Source organism: Camelina sativa, chromosome 1 (assembly GCF_030686135.1).
Source record: "Camelina sativa cultivar CO46 ecotype springtype chromosome 1, ASM3068613v1".
In the NCBI taxonomy this organism is placed as follows: domain Eukaryota; kingdom Viridiplantae; phylum Streptophyta; class Magnoliopsida; order Brassicales; family Brassicaceae; genus Camelina; species Camelina sativa.
In genome coordinates this window covers 9954956-9970687 of record NC_141880.1, presented here as the reverse complement: position 1 = coordinate 9970687, position 15732 = coordinate 9954956, and the positions used below count along the sequence as shown (strand labels likewise).

Genomic DNA, 15732 nt, shown 5'->3' with positions numbered 1-15732 from the left:
CTAAAACCAAAAACACTTTTAAAATCTACACTTTTAATGTTTCTTTTTTGGTTTTATTTTATACAAATCAATTTAGATGCTCTTCTTCTTTTAGCCCCAACTAGGCGGCCAACTATAAATATATTTATCCCAAAGTTTGACTTCATGTTTCATTTTTGTTTGGTATAGGAATATTAAATTTTATGTCTAACAGAACTACAAAAGTAATATTAAATGTTATGTTTAAAAAATATTATACTACAGAATCATAATATTTTAATTAGTCTAACAGAAGTAAAAAAAATCTATTTATATATTCTAATTTCAATAGAGATAAATTTATGAGAATTTTTTAGAATATTAATTTAAACAACAAAAACATAATGATCACATTAGAATATAGGGATATATGCACAAACTAACTATACATTTTTGCAATTAGTTAGAGGCACATTACATTAGTTTTTCACATTATTAAATAATTAAAAAATTAACACTTAATTTTTTTAAATAACATATTATTTTATTTGTATTTTAATATAAATTTTTAATATCAAAACATTGTTTATAATATATGATAATACTTCGATTTACCATATATAATGATTTTTTTGATAAAAGTACATATTTAAAATTTGAAGATATAGAGTGGCAAGTTTGGTTAATTCACCCTTATTAACCACCACAATAATTTATCTATTTTTTTTCAAATAAATTATTAGACTACCTACTGAAAAAAATAGTCCTAAATATGTAAAACAATACAAAATTAGTCACAATGTCACATCATAAAATAGATGACAACACATCACATAAGATTAAAAAAAAAATTGGCTTCATCCAAAATATCAGACTTCAGTAAGGAAAAGAACCTTTAGGATGTGAATGGTTGCAGCGGTTGGGGCGGACAAATCCATCTGCGGACTAGACCGCTTTTTATTTACCATTCAGCAAATGTAGTATGCAGTGGTGCGGTCCAAATAAAGCAGAGAAAAGACCGCAGCGGACCAACTGCGGACCGCTTTTGCATACAAATAGAGTTGGTCCACAGCGGTCTGTAGTCCGCCTTAAAAATAGAGCGGTCCAGACCGCAGATGGATTTGGCCGCCCTGACCACAGTTACCATTCAAACCTTTATTATTTTTAAACTAACTATCCCTTATATATATTAAAAGAGAAGCATTCTCATACAAAATGCTGATGTGTCGCATTCACATAGCTCTGGACATTATTTCATTTATTTGTCATCACTTTTTTATAATATTTACATTTATATACCAACTAACACCTAAAATTAAGTTTTTATATTCTCTTTCTAATTTAATTATATCTTTTGATTACATTTTCATAAAATCTTTAAAATAAATTTTAAAAACTCTTTGTTCATATGATATTAACAATAATTCTCACGGATTAAATTTTAATTATTTATACAAAAATTATATATATATTTTTAATATATGCTATACGATTGAAGTTTAGATTTCAAGTACCGATAAATATAATAGATTTTATGAATAAAAATTACGTAAAAATATTTAATAATTATTTTATACCGCACTATGTGCGGATTGTTATCTAGTACAGAATAATGAATAGAGAACTTAAAAGAAATAGAGAACTTAAAAGAAACATAAAGTAAATAAACTGCTTGCCGTTTTACATGTCAATAAACGCTGAAGCATAAAGCACGCGTACGGCGTGCAATCTAATCCCTCTATCATTCAATCAATCGTACGTATCTCTGATGAAGAGGGAAACGAAACGATAATTAAAAAAATCCAATTTTTTATTAAGCAAGTCAATCAATTTGATTCAATTTCCTATCTATCTATCTATCTATCTATCTGTAACATTTTTGTCACACACATAGAGCTCTAGAGAGAGAAAAAAAAAAGGAATGGACTTTTTTTGTATAGAGAGAGAAAAAGTAAGCGAGAAAGACGCTCAGTGATAGGACTGAGAAAGATCAAGAAGAAGACGACACTCACCACCACACTCTCTCTCTAAAGATCCGATCTTTTCACTTCTCCGTCGGTAATAGTTTTTGAATTTTCCCTTCTCAATGTTGTCTCTTCGTTTCTCAATCTTCCAAAGTTTGTTTTTTGTTTGTTTGTTAGTGTTCATTACTAAAATTCTCGGTAGAAGTGTTTTTGAGTGACTCAATTGAAGTTTCCTTTTTTTGTTTCTGGGTGTATGTATATCAGTATATGTGTGTGTGTTGTTTAACTGCTTTTAGTACTCTGCCCTGCAATCAAAGCTTTTTTTCTTTACTGATTGAATAATTCAGTAGCTAATTGCGCAACCTTTGTAGGTTTGTTGATCTAATGGGTGCTTCAGGGAGATGGATTAAAGCTTTGGTTGGTTTTAAGAAATCTGACAAGTCTAAGTCTTCAAAGAAGGATGAAAATGTGAGTACTTTATGTTTTAATTGATTACAAGTGTGTCTCTTTCTATCTTTGATTATATGCCAATGTTGTTGGTTCATGTCTGTATTTGCATTATATGTTTGTTTAACTGATGGAAGGTGAAGGTGGCGTCCAAGAGTAGGTTTGGGAGAAACAATTCAGTTGATTTCGATTTTGAAAAGTTTCAAGATGGATTTGAAGATTCCAATACGCGTAGTGTGATAGATACTGGGGTGTCTACATCAACTTCACTGCAGTCATATGGGAACACAGCTTATGAAGAACAAAGTAGGGAACATCAAGCTGCAACGCGTATTCAAACAGCTTATCGAGGATTTCTGGTATCAATTCGCCTTATAGTCTTCTTCATGGCATGCCTTACTTTTGGTTTACTAATGATATAGATTATGTCCTAAAGGGCTTAGTACAGACCTATGAATGCTGTGATTTATATAATCTCTTTCCCTTCATTTTTATATACCATTGACTGGACTGAATAAAAAATGATACGTTTTCGTAGGCGAGAAGGGCTTTACGAGCGTTGAAGGGATTGGTTAGACTTCAAGCACTTGTTAGAGGGCACGCTGTGAGAAAACAAGCTGCTGTAACGCTTCGGTGCATGCAAGCGTTGGTAAGAGTTCAGGCTCGTGTACGCGCAAGACGTGTTCGTCTCGCCTTGGAATTGGAAAGTGAAACAGGTCAGCAGACACTTCAGCAACAGCTAGCTGATGAATCCCGAGTTCGAGAAATAGAGGTGACGGTCACTTGTCTCGAGTTATTTACAGAATTTGTATTTGTTTATTTTTTGTGGTTAACATGACTATTTGTAATCATATCTCAGGAAGGTTGGTGTGATAGCATTGGATCTGTTCAACAAATCCAAGCCAAGCTGCTAAAGAGGCAGGAAGCTGCAGCTAAGCGTGAGAGGGCTATGGCATATGCTTTGACTCACCAGGTTCACTATTCTAGTTGAGAAATAATTGTTTGAATTTGTTCATAGCTTTCCCTGAATTGTCAGTCTGGTTCTCACTGGTTCTCTTTCTTTGGACCAATTCTTAACCAATCACTATGACTTGCAAAACTGACGCTGCCTACTTGAGTGTTCTTTTGTTTGGGTTTCTTCACTTTTTCCTGCAAAGTGTTCTTTTTTGTGCTTGAACGTTTTGGTCATTTTTCTTTCCGTATAAGCGTAACTATCTTACCTATGCCACCAGCCTAGTGGTGTATTTCTTTGTGAATGTAAATGGATTTTTCTCTTACATAGAATTGCTCTCTTGTAGTGGCAGGCAGGGACTCGGCAGCTATCTGCTCACAGTGGCTTTCAACCTGACAAAAACAACTGGGGTTGGAACTGGTTGGAAAGATGGATGGCTGTTCGTCCATGGGAGAACCGGTTTCTTGACAGTAACCTCAGGGATGATGCGAAATTAGGTGACAACAGTGTGGAGCAGTCTGAGAATGTGCATAAAACGCAGATGAAAAGTGCAAGCAAGATGCCAAACACTTCAAATCATGTATCCGGTGTTTCAAGTCAGATGACCGGCCCATGTCAGTCAGATGGTACTTCTTCTCCTGGAATATCTTCAAGCATTCCAGTGGTATCCAAGGCTAAGTCAAAGCCTGCTAAAGACGATCTTGCTGTAGAAGTTAACTCAAGACCTGGTGCTGGTCCAAGATCGCGCAGCAATCCAAAAGAAAGATCTAGAGAGCCAATTAGATCTTCAAAGGAACGCTTATCTCTGCCAAACAATGGTCAGGTTTCTTTCTCTACGCCTAGGAAGCAATTTGTTTCGTTTTCAATTTTTATAATTGAGAGAATAGTGTAATCAACATGCTGATAGTGATAAGAGAATCAGGTTGCATTGGTCATAAAAGCACAAACCTCAATTTAGATATTATGATAGCTAAGTTTTAGTAGAACCCACAAATCTGATCTAATGTGTCAGTGGAGAGTATGACCAGGACTCAAAATCAATCTGTTTCTGTTTGTTCCCATTCTCCTTCTAAGTCTAAATTGTGAATATTCTTGAACAGGAAAATATTTAGGATCTCAGTCAGCTAAAGCCAGCCGAGCGGGAAAACTCACGCCAACCTCTCATAAAGTAGTTGAGGAAAAATCTGCCCAAAGCCAGAGAAGACGTAACTCCGACCCGATAAAACAGAGGCTCGCATAGCCCTGTTAAGTGTGTAGCTTGAGAACTGTCAGCCCGTTCCCTCTCCCATCGTTCTGTACATACACAGCATCTGATGAACGGATAGAAAGCAAAAAAAAAGAGGCAAAAGATCATGGGAGAAACAGAACACAATGGTTTCCAGATGAGAGAGTTGCTTGGTTTATCGATCAATCAAGAAGAGAAAGATGCTGTATTGGCGTCTCTCTCTTGCCTTCATTGTTGTTGTTATTTATATTAGCCATCCTTTTCTTTTTGTCCATGGTTCTCTTGGAGTGATTTTGGTTATCTTATATGGATCGGTAAGTGGTGTACATTCGTCAAACCATTGCAGTTTTTGCTGGGAGTGGGGGATGCCCTCTCAATGTGATTATATAGTACGATGTCTTGTATACGTTTTAAATTTGAAAGAGTGATAAAATTATATCTGAAGTGAAACAGTTTTCTAGACATGAAAGTGCAGCGTAGAAAATGTCAAAATGTTAACAAACAACAATATAAGTAGAAGAAGAATATACATAGAAGTTTCTCTGGAAGAATCAGAAGTGTGGACATTTCGGATTTCTGAGTTTACAACAAGCACCAGTTTAAAGAAGCTCACATCCATGGAAGAGAACTAGTCCTACTCTTAACACTGAGGAATGACCGCTAACTTCGCACAGATTCCAGTGACTCGAAGACTCAAATTTCAATCCTCAGAGTTTCAGCAATACAGCACAGAACCCATTGATTTTGAGCCTCGTCAGGAATGGGGAAGGCGTTTTGTAGAAGATCAGACAGAGTCTTAAAAGAAATACAATCGGTGTATCTACTTGATGTTAGAACCGGGTTGGGAGTTTGTCCCAAGACCTCCAGGGGTGAACACCGGAAGCTGGTTTGAGGTTGAACCCCTTATGAATCTTGCATTATGATGAACTGTTGATGCCAATCTGTCTTGTACCTCTCTTACCGATGACCCCCTTCCGGTTCTTGGGGTATCTCTAGTTGGAATATTAATCAGTGGGCCTCCATAGAAGATAGAATCACCTGTATATGTCAGTCTTCTCTCGGACTGAAGCAGAGGAAGAGGATCCCTTAGTGCTGTTGATCCAGAAAAAGAATCTTGAGATGGAAGAATGGGTCTCTGATTCTGAAAGTTGGCTGTTTGTGAGATAGGATTTAGCAGTCTGTTGCGGACCTCAGATGTTGTAGTTACAGGAGCTGATACATATCTCCCAGCTTCTGGATCCCAAACAACTGATGTCTTTCTCACATCCCTCAGATGAGAAGTTGCAGGAGTAGAGAGAAATAGTGGATCAGCGTCGTTTCCTCTGTGCAGCACCTTATCATCAAAAGTTGAGTGCATGTGATGGGTTGCTGTAGTGAAGCGATGGCCAACTACTGTAGGATTCTGAGGGAGCGGAGCAAGTGTGACAGACTCGTGAACATGGCTTGGACTGCTAAGATTGCTCATACCATGGCTGCCTGTGTCATACTCATCCCGGCTACCTTGGCTTGGAGCAAAGGAGTTTCTAGAAAGAGATGACCTTAGATCATTGTTCCGTATCTCTTTACTTGCAGACATATTTGCATCTGTGCTTACACTACTGATGATACTAACAGTGCCAATGGAACTAAGTTCATTATCAGGTAAATGGCGATTATCTATCGGTCTTAAGACAGATGACGATGCTCTGGCTCTGGCAGCTGCCTTTGCAGCTTCATTTGGATCCAACTTTGCAAGCTTCCATGCATTACGTTTGACGGGTCTTTTCAGAGCCTTGGTGCCTTTCTCTGATCCAGGTGCATCTGGGTCTACGGTCGATGGTACCATGCGAGGGTCTAAGTGAGGAATGACTTCATCCTACATAGAGATAATGAGTAAAAATGGCAAGTCGATACCTGAACATAAACTCAGATTAAGCTATACATGTATGCAGCCAATTAACACATTTCAATTTTATACATAGGGATTGATCCCATGGATAACTAGACATTCAAATGCTGTATATGAATTATATAACCCAACCATTGGAACCAAAACTCTAGAGAGTTCCACAGGAGATTAGACATGCGATGAAACAAGAATAGTTGGATGTTTTGGAAAAGATATAGTTACCTGATTATCAAACACTCTAGGTGGAGTGCACCAGACCCCCTTGTATGGTAGACCAAGAGAACTTCCACCACTAAAGCCGGTTGTGGCAGACCCGGTGGGAGAATAGAGCACATTCTGGATTTCTTCGTCAACAGATGCTCCATCTGGCGCCTCGCTCATGGCTCTCATTGCCACAACATACTCATATGTTGTAATTCCCTGCCAGTGTTGAACAGAAGAGTTCACAAATGCATATACAAGAACAAGCCATCATCGAGATATAAACAAAATTATAGACATAAGTTAAATACAATAGTTAGAGCTTCTTAATTAGGAAACAATTTAGGGAGAGTGGTTCTGGTGGTCACTTCAAAACTACTATGAAGAGCATGGATCTCTTGTGCTAGTCACTTCTATCTATTTAAAAAGTCTTAGCACGATATCTTACTGTAAGAAATTATGAGTGACTAATATCAGAAGTAGCTTCTTTCTCACTGACCTTTTTAATGAGGAGCATGTGGAAAAAGAGAAGTTCACCCAGCGGAAAACATGCCAGAATGGAAACAACAGTGCAAAGACCCTACAAAATTTGCAAATATGATGACATTAGGAACATTGACGACAGGAGCTAACCTCAAAGCAACGGCATAACACCAAGAATACACTTACAACAACTGCTGCAAAAGGTGCACGAGAGAAACTATTTCCAAGTCTATTGACAATTTCAGTTTCCATGCCCTTCTTATTAACAAATACACGCACTATAACTGCAATTCCAATTGCTGCTTCAATAATGAGCTGAGGAGGGAATAAGCGTAACCTGTTAGTGGTTAAGTGAGAAACAAGTACAAGAAATAGCACATAAGAGGTATTACATACCCAGAGAAGACTGGCACTCATCAGAGAGACAAAAGTCATGTAGTTTTTACGGCCGACGCAATTGTTAAGCCACTGTAGCAATTATTAAAACTATGTCATCAACTGAACCAAATGTTCAGAAAAGGGAAATTGATTGCAAGAAAACAATCGAAACATCAGAAAGTTACCTTGCAATGATGGTCGAAACCATCAACACACTTATCACAACTCCGACAATGCTTGCTGAACTTGCGTACCTATTAAACGTACATAGTTCAGAACAAAAATGCATAAACATCTAACTAAAATATGAAGCAAAATCCTTTCCCTAGAGACTTTCTAAAACAGTTTAGTATTATCTACTGCTCATACATTATCAAGTTTTATATTAAAGAGCATACATGTATGTACACAAGTCATATACAACTAAGGGGACTTGATATAGCTTCCTGAAGCTTGGAACCATGTTACCATACCTCAGAATTGCACAATGTACAAAAAAGAGCCTCTTCACTATTTCCTTGTTGTTCAACCGTCTCTTCCTTCCTACGACAGTCTTCAAGAACAAAGACTAAACAGAAGATAGCCAGAGGATTATAGCAAGATTTCCTAGGAACAGGTTCCACTCTTTGAGAATCTCCTTCTCCTACAGAACCTTTCACACTAGAGTTTGCTGCAAAGTTAGAACTCCTGCTGACAAGAGAAGGAGAAGCCTGCAACTGACTCCCAGTATCATCAAAATCCCTGGACAAGGCACGACCCATGTCATCTCCATTCACGCCTTTATCAAATATAGACATGATTCTTGGATCCGCAGGATTGATTGCAGTACAACGAACATACAAAACGAAAACAAGAAGAGCCTACAACAACAACACATGATACATAGACGTTTAAAGCTGTCAGATTCATAAATGCATCATCAATATCAACATACATCATGTTTAAGAAGGAAGTATTAAAAAACATACCACAGGAGAGTAAACACCAATCAAAACGTATTCCCAAATACGACCTCCAACGAAAGGAGCGAAGAAAGCATAGTAAGCTACCACCAACAAGCAAAACACAGTAATCGCAATCACCTGAGAGAAAAATACACAGAACCCAGTTCAAATCAGAGCAATTCGTGACTATTCGATTGAGAAGATTCTAGAAACCAATAATGAAAAATTGAAGCTTTTTTTTTTACCTGAAGTGTGTGAGCAGGAAGTTGCCAACCGTGTTTCCTCACCATACCTTCTTCTTCAAATTCCAATAGCAAGAAACAGTTGAGTCAATATAAAAAACCCCTAAATTTTCTGACAACGTCTCCGTCACGTTGCCGTCGCCACCGCTTGAAGCGATCAAGTGAAGAAGAAGAGTGTTGCTCGGGGAAAAAAGTTTGGTCTCTCTCTCTGTTACAACAGTCTTACTGTGGTTTAGTTTAGTCAAATAATTAAAGTCGAAATTGTTTGACCTGACTTATTTAGCAATTTTGCATTAGTGGACTAATTATATTTATATTTTTTTTATCTTCTGTGAGGCATAATTAATTACTGTATGTACAAAAATTAAATAGAAGAAGTGATTCAAACTAGCTATTGATTTATTTGTTTGTCGAAAGATATACTTGACTTAAATAGGGCAATTGGCTTTTGACTGAGCTATTTTTATGAATTTTATTTTTAATTCATAATGTATGGTTTTCAATTGTTCATATTATATTAGCTAAAATATAGTAATATGTAAATAAAATTAGGAAATTAAAAATTTGACTATTGAAAAATTAAAAATATTACTTAATGAGTTTGTGGAATACAAAATTACATAAACCTGTCATACTATTTATAGCTTATGAATTATAAAATGATCAAACAATTTTTTTTTTGTAGTTCACCGTAATTTTTTATTATTTTCCCATTGTAAAAATCTTATTAAATTGGTATTTTTCCCACTGTTGATAATATTATAGCAGTTAAATAATATTATACTAAATTATTCAAAACTAAAATTAAGTTACTTAAAAATGCTATAAACATATTTTTATCTACTTCGATTTGGTAATTGTTAGCGTGGTTCTCACTTCTCATAAGTGAAACCAATCAAAGCTGTAAGGCCGTTACATATATAAGAAAAGAAACACAAACTAAACTGAAATCTTGACCCCAAAAAAAAAAAAAAAAAGAAAACTAAAATAGTTGAAGCAAAGTCAGTAATCGTTATGGTACAAAGGACCAAAACCAAACCAAATTGTAAAAGAATCCTAAAATAAGTCTAGTCGACGACCCTATGGCCCCCTATCTAATCTAATCTAATACTGTAGATGTAGTATAGTATTGTAGTAATCTCATCATGTCATTATTCACGCTTCCTCTCTAATGTTTTTTTTTTTTTTTTTTTTTTGTCTTTTTGATCCCACGAGAAGTTTTGGCACGCGCAACGCGTGCGCCACTGTGTGTAAAAATTACGAACACAAAAAGTTGGTTTTATTAATTAAAAAAATAATCAAAAATAAAAAGATATTATATTATTACCAAAAACATGGTGATGCATTGCGTTTAGACAGAGAGAAGAAACCCTAGAAAACTCAAAGACGAACGAATCCGTGGATCTTCCGCCCACTCGCTTCCTCAGATCGCGTGTACACCACTCACCAAATTTTTCTTCTCTTCTTCTCTCCTTCCTTCTTCTCTCTATCTCCCCTTTTCGCAGATCGAAACGCCTACTCGCACCCTATTGGCGCGTGCCTTCTTCTTCTTCTTCTTCTTCCTCGATTCATCTCCTTCCTCCTCCCGATTACAGAAAGAGAGGTGCTTTTCTCAGTTTCTGTTCTCGATTCGTCTTCTGCTTCGTATATCATCTCTGTTTCGTACGAGGTAAAAAAAAAAATCTTATTTTTTTTTGTTTTTGTTTTGTTCTATAGTGAATGAACCCACAAGAAATGATGTGTTATACAGTGTTTTGATCAGTTTTTTGGATTTTGATTTGACAATTCGTTTATGTTATGATATGCCCACTAATAATTTAGCTCCAAGTTCGTTTTTTTCCTGCAATTGTAAGCACAAATCCTTGAAAGGTTTGATTTTGATGGATTCTTTGATTGTGTTATAGGAAAATAGGGAAAATTTCCTTTGTCATGGATATAGATCTTAGACTGCATTCAGGTGACCTTTGCAAGGGAGATGATGATGAAGATAGAGGACTTGATAATGTGTTACAGAATGACCACAAACTTCATGATGCTGCTGCTGCTGATGAAGAAGAAGATATTGATATTGGCAAAATTGAGGATGTTACTGTCGAGGTACATACTGATGACAGTCTTGGCATGAGTCTTCCAGCTGGGGATTTGGTTGACTACACTGATGGTATGATGAACCTTGAGCCTCTCAATGGTATGGAGTTTGAGTCTCACGGTGAAGCGTATTCGTTTTACCAGGAGTATTCTCGAGCTATTGGGTTCAACACTGCGATACAGAACAGTCGTAGGTCGAAAACTACTAGAGAGTTTATTGATGCCAAGTTTGCTTGCTCTAGGTATGGTACTAAAAGAGAATATGACAAATCTTTTAATAGGCCACGAGCTAGGCAGAGCAAGCAGGACCCGGATAATATGGCTGGTCGGCGAACGTGTGCTAAAACTGACTGCAAAGCTAGTATGCATGTTAAGAGAAGGCCTGATGGGAAATGGGTTATTCACAGCTTTGTGAGGGAGCATAATCATGAGCTTTTACCTGCACAAGCTGTGAGTGAACAGACTAGGAAGATATATGCTGCCATGGCTAAACAGTTTGCTGAATACAAAACTGTTGTCAACCAAAAAAGCGATTCGAAAAGTTCTTTTGAGAAAGGAAGGACTGTATCAGTGGAGACAGGGGATTTTAAAATCCTGCTTGACTTCTTGTCACGGATGCAAACTTTGAATTCCAACTTCTTCTATGCGGTAGATCTGGGGGATGATCAGCGAGTGAAGAATGTATTTTGGGTAGACGCAAAGAGCAGGCATAACTATGGCAGTTTTTGCGATGTTGTTTCTCTAGACACCACCTATGTGAGAAACAAGTACAAGATGCCACTTGCTATTTTTGTTGGAGTCAACCAGCACTACCAGTATATGGTCCTTGGGTGTGCCTTGATATCCGATGAGAGTGCATCAACGTTTTCTTGGTTGATGGAAACCTGGCTGAGAGCGATGGGGGGACAAGCTCCAAAGGTTTTGATCACTGAGCTAGACGCTGTAATGAACTCCATTGTTCCCCAAATCTTCCCCAATACACGACATTGCCTTTTTCTTTGGCATGTATTGATGAAGGTTACTGAGAATCTCGGTCAAGTTATTAAGGAACATGATAATTTTATGCCAAAGTTTGAGAAATGCATCTATAAATCATGGAAAGAGGAAGACTTTGCGAGAAAATGGTGGAAGAATCTTGCTAGATTCGGCCTCAAAGAAGATCAATGGATGCATTCTTTATATGAAGGCCGCAAGAAATGGGCACCGACCTACATGACTGATGTGCTTCTGGCAGGGATGTCAACATCTCAAAGAGCTGATAGTATTAATGCTTTCTTTGACAAGTACATGCATAAGAAGACTAGTGTACTAGAATTTTTGAAACTATACGATACAATTTTGCAAGATAGATGTGAAGAAGAAGCCAAAGCTGATTCTGAAACATGGAACAAACAGCCAGCATTGAAGTCTCCATCACCATTTGAGAAGAGTGTCTCTGAAGTCTATACTCCTGCAGTATTCAAAAAGTTCCAAATTGAAGTTTTGGGTGCAATTGCGTGTAGTCCCAGGGAGGAGGGCCGAGATGCCACATGCTCTAATTTTAGAGTTCAGGATTTTGAAAATGATCAGGACTTCGTGGTAACATGGAACCAAGCGAAGGCTGAAGTCTCCTGCAACTGTCGTTTATTTGAGTATAAAGGCTATCTCTGCAGACACACTCTTAATGTTCTTCAGTGTCGTCATCTTTCTTCCATCCCCTCGCAGTACATATTGAAACGGTGGACAAAAGATGCAAAAAGCCGGCATTTTTCAGGAGAGCCTCAGCAGTTGCAGACTAGGATGCTGCGGTATAATGATTTGTGCCAACGAGCATTAAAGCTGAATGAAGAGGCATCCCTCTCTCAAGAGAGTTACAATATTGCATTCGGTGCTATTGAAGGAGCTTTAGGAAACTGTGCTGGTATTAATACTTCTGGCAGAAGTCTTCCAGATGTGGTTACGTCACCAACTCAAGGTCTGATTTCTGTCGAGGAGGACAACCAGAGCAGAAATACAGGCAAGACGAGCAAGAAAAAGAATCCAACTAAGAAAAGAAAAGTAATTTCTTGTTTACTATCTCTCTATGCAGACAGCTTAAGGATTTTGTTTGGCTTTGCGTTTTTTATGATTTGCAAGTCTGATGATCCTGAATACTAATTCCAGGTGAACTCAGAGCCGGAGGTTATGCCAGTTGCACCGCCAGAAAGCTTGCAACAGATGGTCTGTCTTTGTTGACATGTCGTAGCAAGCCTCTTTAAAACTCAAGTCGCCGTAGTATTTCATATCTCAATTTTGTAATCGCAGGATAAGCTGAGCCCAAGGACAGTCAGCATAGAAAGCTATTATGGAACACAGCAGAGCGTACAAGGAATGGTAATAAAGCATAACATAAGTGCATTTTTATTCACTTATAGATTGAGATTTATGTATGTAGTATGTTCTGATATGTGTGTTTTACAGGTCCAGCTGAACTTAATGGGGCCAACTCGCGATAATTTCTATGGGAATCAACAAACAATGCAAGGATTGGTATGAAATCGACCATGACATATGTGTAGTAAAAGTAGCTTCTGCTGTTTTTTCTTTTCATTAACATTGGATAAAAAACAAATCCCGGCTGGTTTTCTGTAGCGACAGTTGAACTCGCTAGCACCAAGTTACGACAGTTACTACGGTGGTGCTCAGCAAGGCATCCATGGACCGGTACCCTTCCTATTTCTCTGTGCTTTCATGAGCATTGTCAATTTTTAACAAGCCTCCCAAACAAGTACTAAAAAAGTCTACTAATGCTCTTTGTTGTTTCTTCTAGGGAGTAGAATTCTTCCGGCCTTCCAGTTACCCTTACGATATCCGGGTAACTGTTTGTTTGTAATAAAAGATCACTCTTTTTTCTTTTCCTATATATATATATCAATTGGTCATCTTTTTGTTCATGGTCATGTGTAGGATGATCCTAATGTGAGGACAACGCAGTTGCATGAGGATGCGTCTAGACACTCGTAAACCAAATTATAAGCATATCCACAAAATCTTAAGAGTCAAGACTGTTGATGAAAAGGTTCAAACCTCGGAGAACAAAAGCGCATCAAGCACTAGAATGTGATAAGGTTCAGAACAGGACACGAGTCAAAAGCTCTGTTTTATCTTCTCAAGTGTTAAGATAGGATGTTATTGTTTCGCTTTATAATCCCAGAGATTCGATTCTGTTAATATTGTTTGTATTAGTTCTGATGATCATATGTTTGATCATTGACTGTTCGATTTAAGAGGAGAAGAAAACAGTGTTACGAGAATATTCTCTATTTGTAAACTCTTGTTGATTCTTTTGATTAAGTTTCTTAGATTAGTATCTTGTGATGTTATATCTTGATCCCCTAATCAATATAATTCTAAACCTCAACCGTTAGATTAAGCTTTGCATGAAACTCATAAACCCTTACTAAAAGAAATCTAAATCTAATCAAACCGTAAACATTGATTTCTAAATCCAAATCCATGTCTTAAATTTTGTTGGAACGCATAATCCAAACCCAAGACAAAGGAGAGAGGAATTTCCAAACTTCAATCTTGACGGTTGAGGTGTCCTTTAATTTAGAAGAGTTAAAGAGGTATTCCTAAGAACTAAGAACTGGTTCACGAGTTGTTGCGATTCCTGGTAACGAGTTGAGCACCAAATCTAATTTCCTCGTCAATTCTTCCAACTTCTGGTCTCGCGATCGTATTTCGTTGCCCAAAAATTCCATCTTTGATTCGATTCGAGATTCGAATTTGGTCTCCGATTTACGCATCTCACCTAATTGATCGTAGACGTCAGCTAGGGATTCTTGGCGCTGCTCCGCCTCTGATAATTCACGAACCGGCGATAGTCCGATCTCCATCACCATCATTATACTCGTCTTCTCCGATGACTGTAAAATCCTCAATCTCCGATGAAACTTCTCACCGCGGCGTTAGATTCAACCCAGATTCACGACGCACCAATTGATAAGAACCTGAATACTCCTTTATTGATATGAACAGAATCAATTACAAACTGTAACCGAGAGGTATCTAGTCGCAGCTAGATAACAACCTCCTCTCTCCAAGAAGTCTCATACGACTATCTTTTTACAACAAACAATATAACAGCCTCATTCTCTTTTCTCTGTTTATATACAAAATCTCCTTTCTTTTTACTCGCACGTGTCTTTATTCTTCCACACGTGCTGCAGCTACCTTGTTATTCCTCCTGGTATAAACCTGAAGAGGCTTATCAATACCCCCTCCATCGAAATGAAGCTTGTCCTCAAGCGCTAGAGTAGGGAACTGTCTTTTCAACTCACGAACCACCTCCCATGTATTTTCATGCGCGGGTAATCCTCTCCAATTGACTAAAGCTTCTAACACTCCTTTATCATTGTATCTAGTTTCCAAGACCTTCTCTGGTTCAATGACCAACTCCTCTGCATCATTAAACGTCTCTGGTAATGGCATTATTTGATGATGCTCGCCCAGAACTCTCTTGAGTTGAGAAACGTGAAAAACTGTGTGTATCTTGGAGCCATCTGGAAGTTTCAGTCTATAGGCTGCCTTACCAATCCTCTCCATTATCTCAAATGGTCCATAATACTTTGCTGCAAGCTTTTGGCATGCCCTTTTTGCCACTGTTTGCTGCCTATATGGACGTAGTTTAAGGAACACCCAACTCCCAACATCATACTCAACATCCCTACGGTGTTTATCAGCGTTGTTCTTCATTAACTGTTGGGCATGAATCAAATGATTCTTGATTTGTGCCAACATTAAATCTCTGTTCTTCAACATCTCTTCCAACTCAAACACCTTAGTAGATTGCTCTTCAAATCTCATTATTGGAGGAGGGTCTCGTCCATACAACACTCTAAAGGGGGTTGCTTTCAAAGACGTGTGATACGACGAGTTGTACCATAACTCCGCCCAAGACAAATATTGATGCCAAGTCTTTGGATGAGCTGAAGCTAAGCA

General features: G+C 37.7%; 3 protein-coding genes across 5 annotated transcripts; 2 read left to right on the top strand and 1 right to left on the bottom strand.

The window, feature by feature from the left end:
• Positions 1 to 1669: 1669 nt before the first annotated feature.
• Positions 1670 to 4996, top strand: LOC104787193 (protein IQ-DOMAIN 5). 2 transcript variants are annotated; one of them, XM_010512728.3, is made up of 7 exons: positions 1670 to 2016; positions 2294 to 2390; positions 2507 to 2728; positions 2908 to 3141; positions 3229 to 3342; positions 3668 to 4139; positions 4422 to 4996. In XM_010512728.3, the coding sequence occupies exons 2-7, from the start codon at positions 2307 to 2309 to the stop codon at positions 4559 to 4561; spliced, it is 1266 nt and encodes a 421-aa protein (XP_010511030.2). In that variant the 5' UTR covers positions 1670 to 2016; positions 2294 to 2306; the 3' UTR covers positions 4562 to 4996. The 2 variants fall into 2 exon arrangements, with proteins under 2 accessions (XP_010511030.2, XP_010511037.2); XM_010512735.2 differs by having other exon boundaries at positions 1778 to 2016; positions 2513 to 2728.
• LOC104787211 (putative protein S-acyltransferase 20) lies at positions 4962 to 8966 on the bottom strand. Its single transcript, XM_010512748.3, has 9 exons — positions 8686 to 8966; positions 8465 to 8578; positions 7970 to 8356; positions 7682 to 7750; positions 7515 to 7586; positions 7305 to 7433; positions 7135 to 7215; positions 6657 to 6854; positions 4962 to 6401 (listed from the first exon to the last, which is right to left on the bottom strand). The coding sequence occupies exons 1-9, from the start codon at positions 8728 to 8730 to the stop codon at positions 5367 to 5369; spliced, it is 2130 nt and encodes a 709-aa protein (XP_010511050.1). The 5' UTR covers positions 8731 to 8966; the 3' UTR covers positions 4962 to 5366.
• An 836-nt stretch (positions 8967 to 9802) lies between these two features.
• LOC104787176 (protein FAR-RED ELONGATED HYPOCOTYL 3) lies at positions 9803 to 14098 on the top strand. Of its 2 annotated transcripts, none has more exons than XM_087456259.1 (8): positions 9803 to 10351; positions 10587 to 12807; positions 12913 to 12969; positions 13054 to 13122; positions 13210 to 13278; positions 13387 to 13452; positions 13559 to 13603; positions 13696 to 14098. In XM_087456259.1, the coding sequence occupies exons 2-8, from the start codon at positions 10612 to 10614 to the stop codon at positions 13750 to 13752; spliced, it is 2559 nt and encodes an 852-aa protein (XP_087312385.1). In that variant the 5' UTR covers positions 9803 to 10351; positions 10587 to 10611; the 3' UTR covers positions 13753 to 14098. The 2 variants fall into 2 exon arrangements, with proteins under 2 accessions (XP_087312385.1, XP_087312382.1); XM_087456256.1 differs by having other exon boundaries at positions 9819 to 10351; positions 13381 to 13452.
• Positions 14099 to 15732: the final 1634 nt, after the last annotated feature.

Coding starts and splice junctions, on each gene's coding strand:
- LOC104787193 (XM_010512728.3), top strand. CDS start 2,307: ATGGGTGCTTCAGGGAGATGGATTAAAGCTTTGGTTGGTTTTAAGAAA. Junction 3,343..3,667: donor CATATGCTTTGACTCACCAG/GTTCACTATTCT, acceptor GCTCTCTTGTAG/TGGCAGGCAGGGACTCGGCA. Junction 4,140..4,421: donor CTTATCTCTGCCAAACAATG/GTCAGGTTTCTT, acceptor ATTCTTGAACAG/GAAAATATTTAGGATCTCAG.
- LOC104787211 (XM_010512748.3), bottom strand. CDS start 8,730: ATGGTGAGGAAACACGGTTGGCAACTTCCTGCTCACACACTTCAG. Junction 8,579..8,685: donor TTCCTGCTCACACACTTCAG/GTAAAAAAAAAA, acceptor TTTTTCTCTCAG/GTGATTGCGATTACTGTGTT. Junction 7,216..7,304: donor CACCTTTTGCAGCAGTTGTT/GTAAGTGTATTC, acceptor CAAATTTTGTAG/GGTCTTTGCACTGTTGTTTC.
- LOC104787176 (XM_087456256.1), top strand. CDS start 10,612: ATGGATATAGATCTTAGACTGCATTCAGGTGACCTTTGCAAGGGAGAT. Junction 12,970..13,053: donor CAGAAAGCTTGCAACAGATG/GTCTGTCTTTGT, acceptor TTGTAATCGCAG/GATAAGCTGAGCCCAAGGAC. Junction 13,604..13,695: donor GTTACCCTTACGATATCCGG/GTAACTGTTTGT, acceptor GGTCATGTGTAG/GATGATCCTAATGTGAGGAC.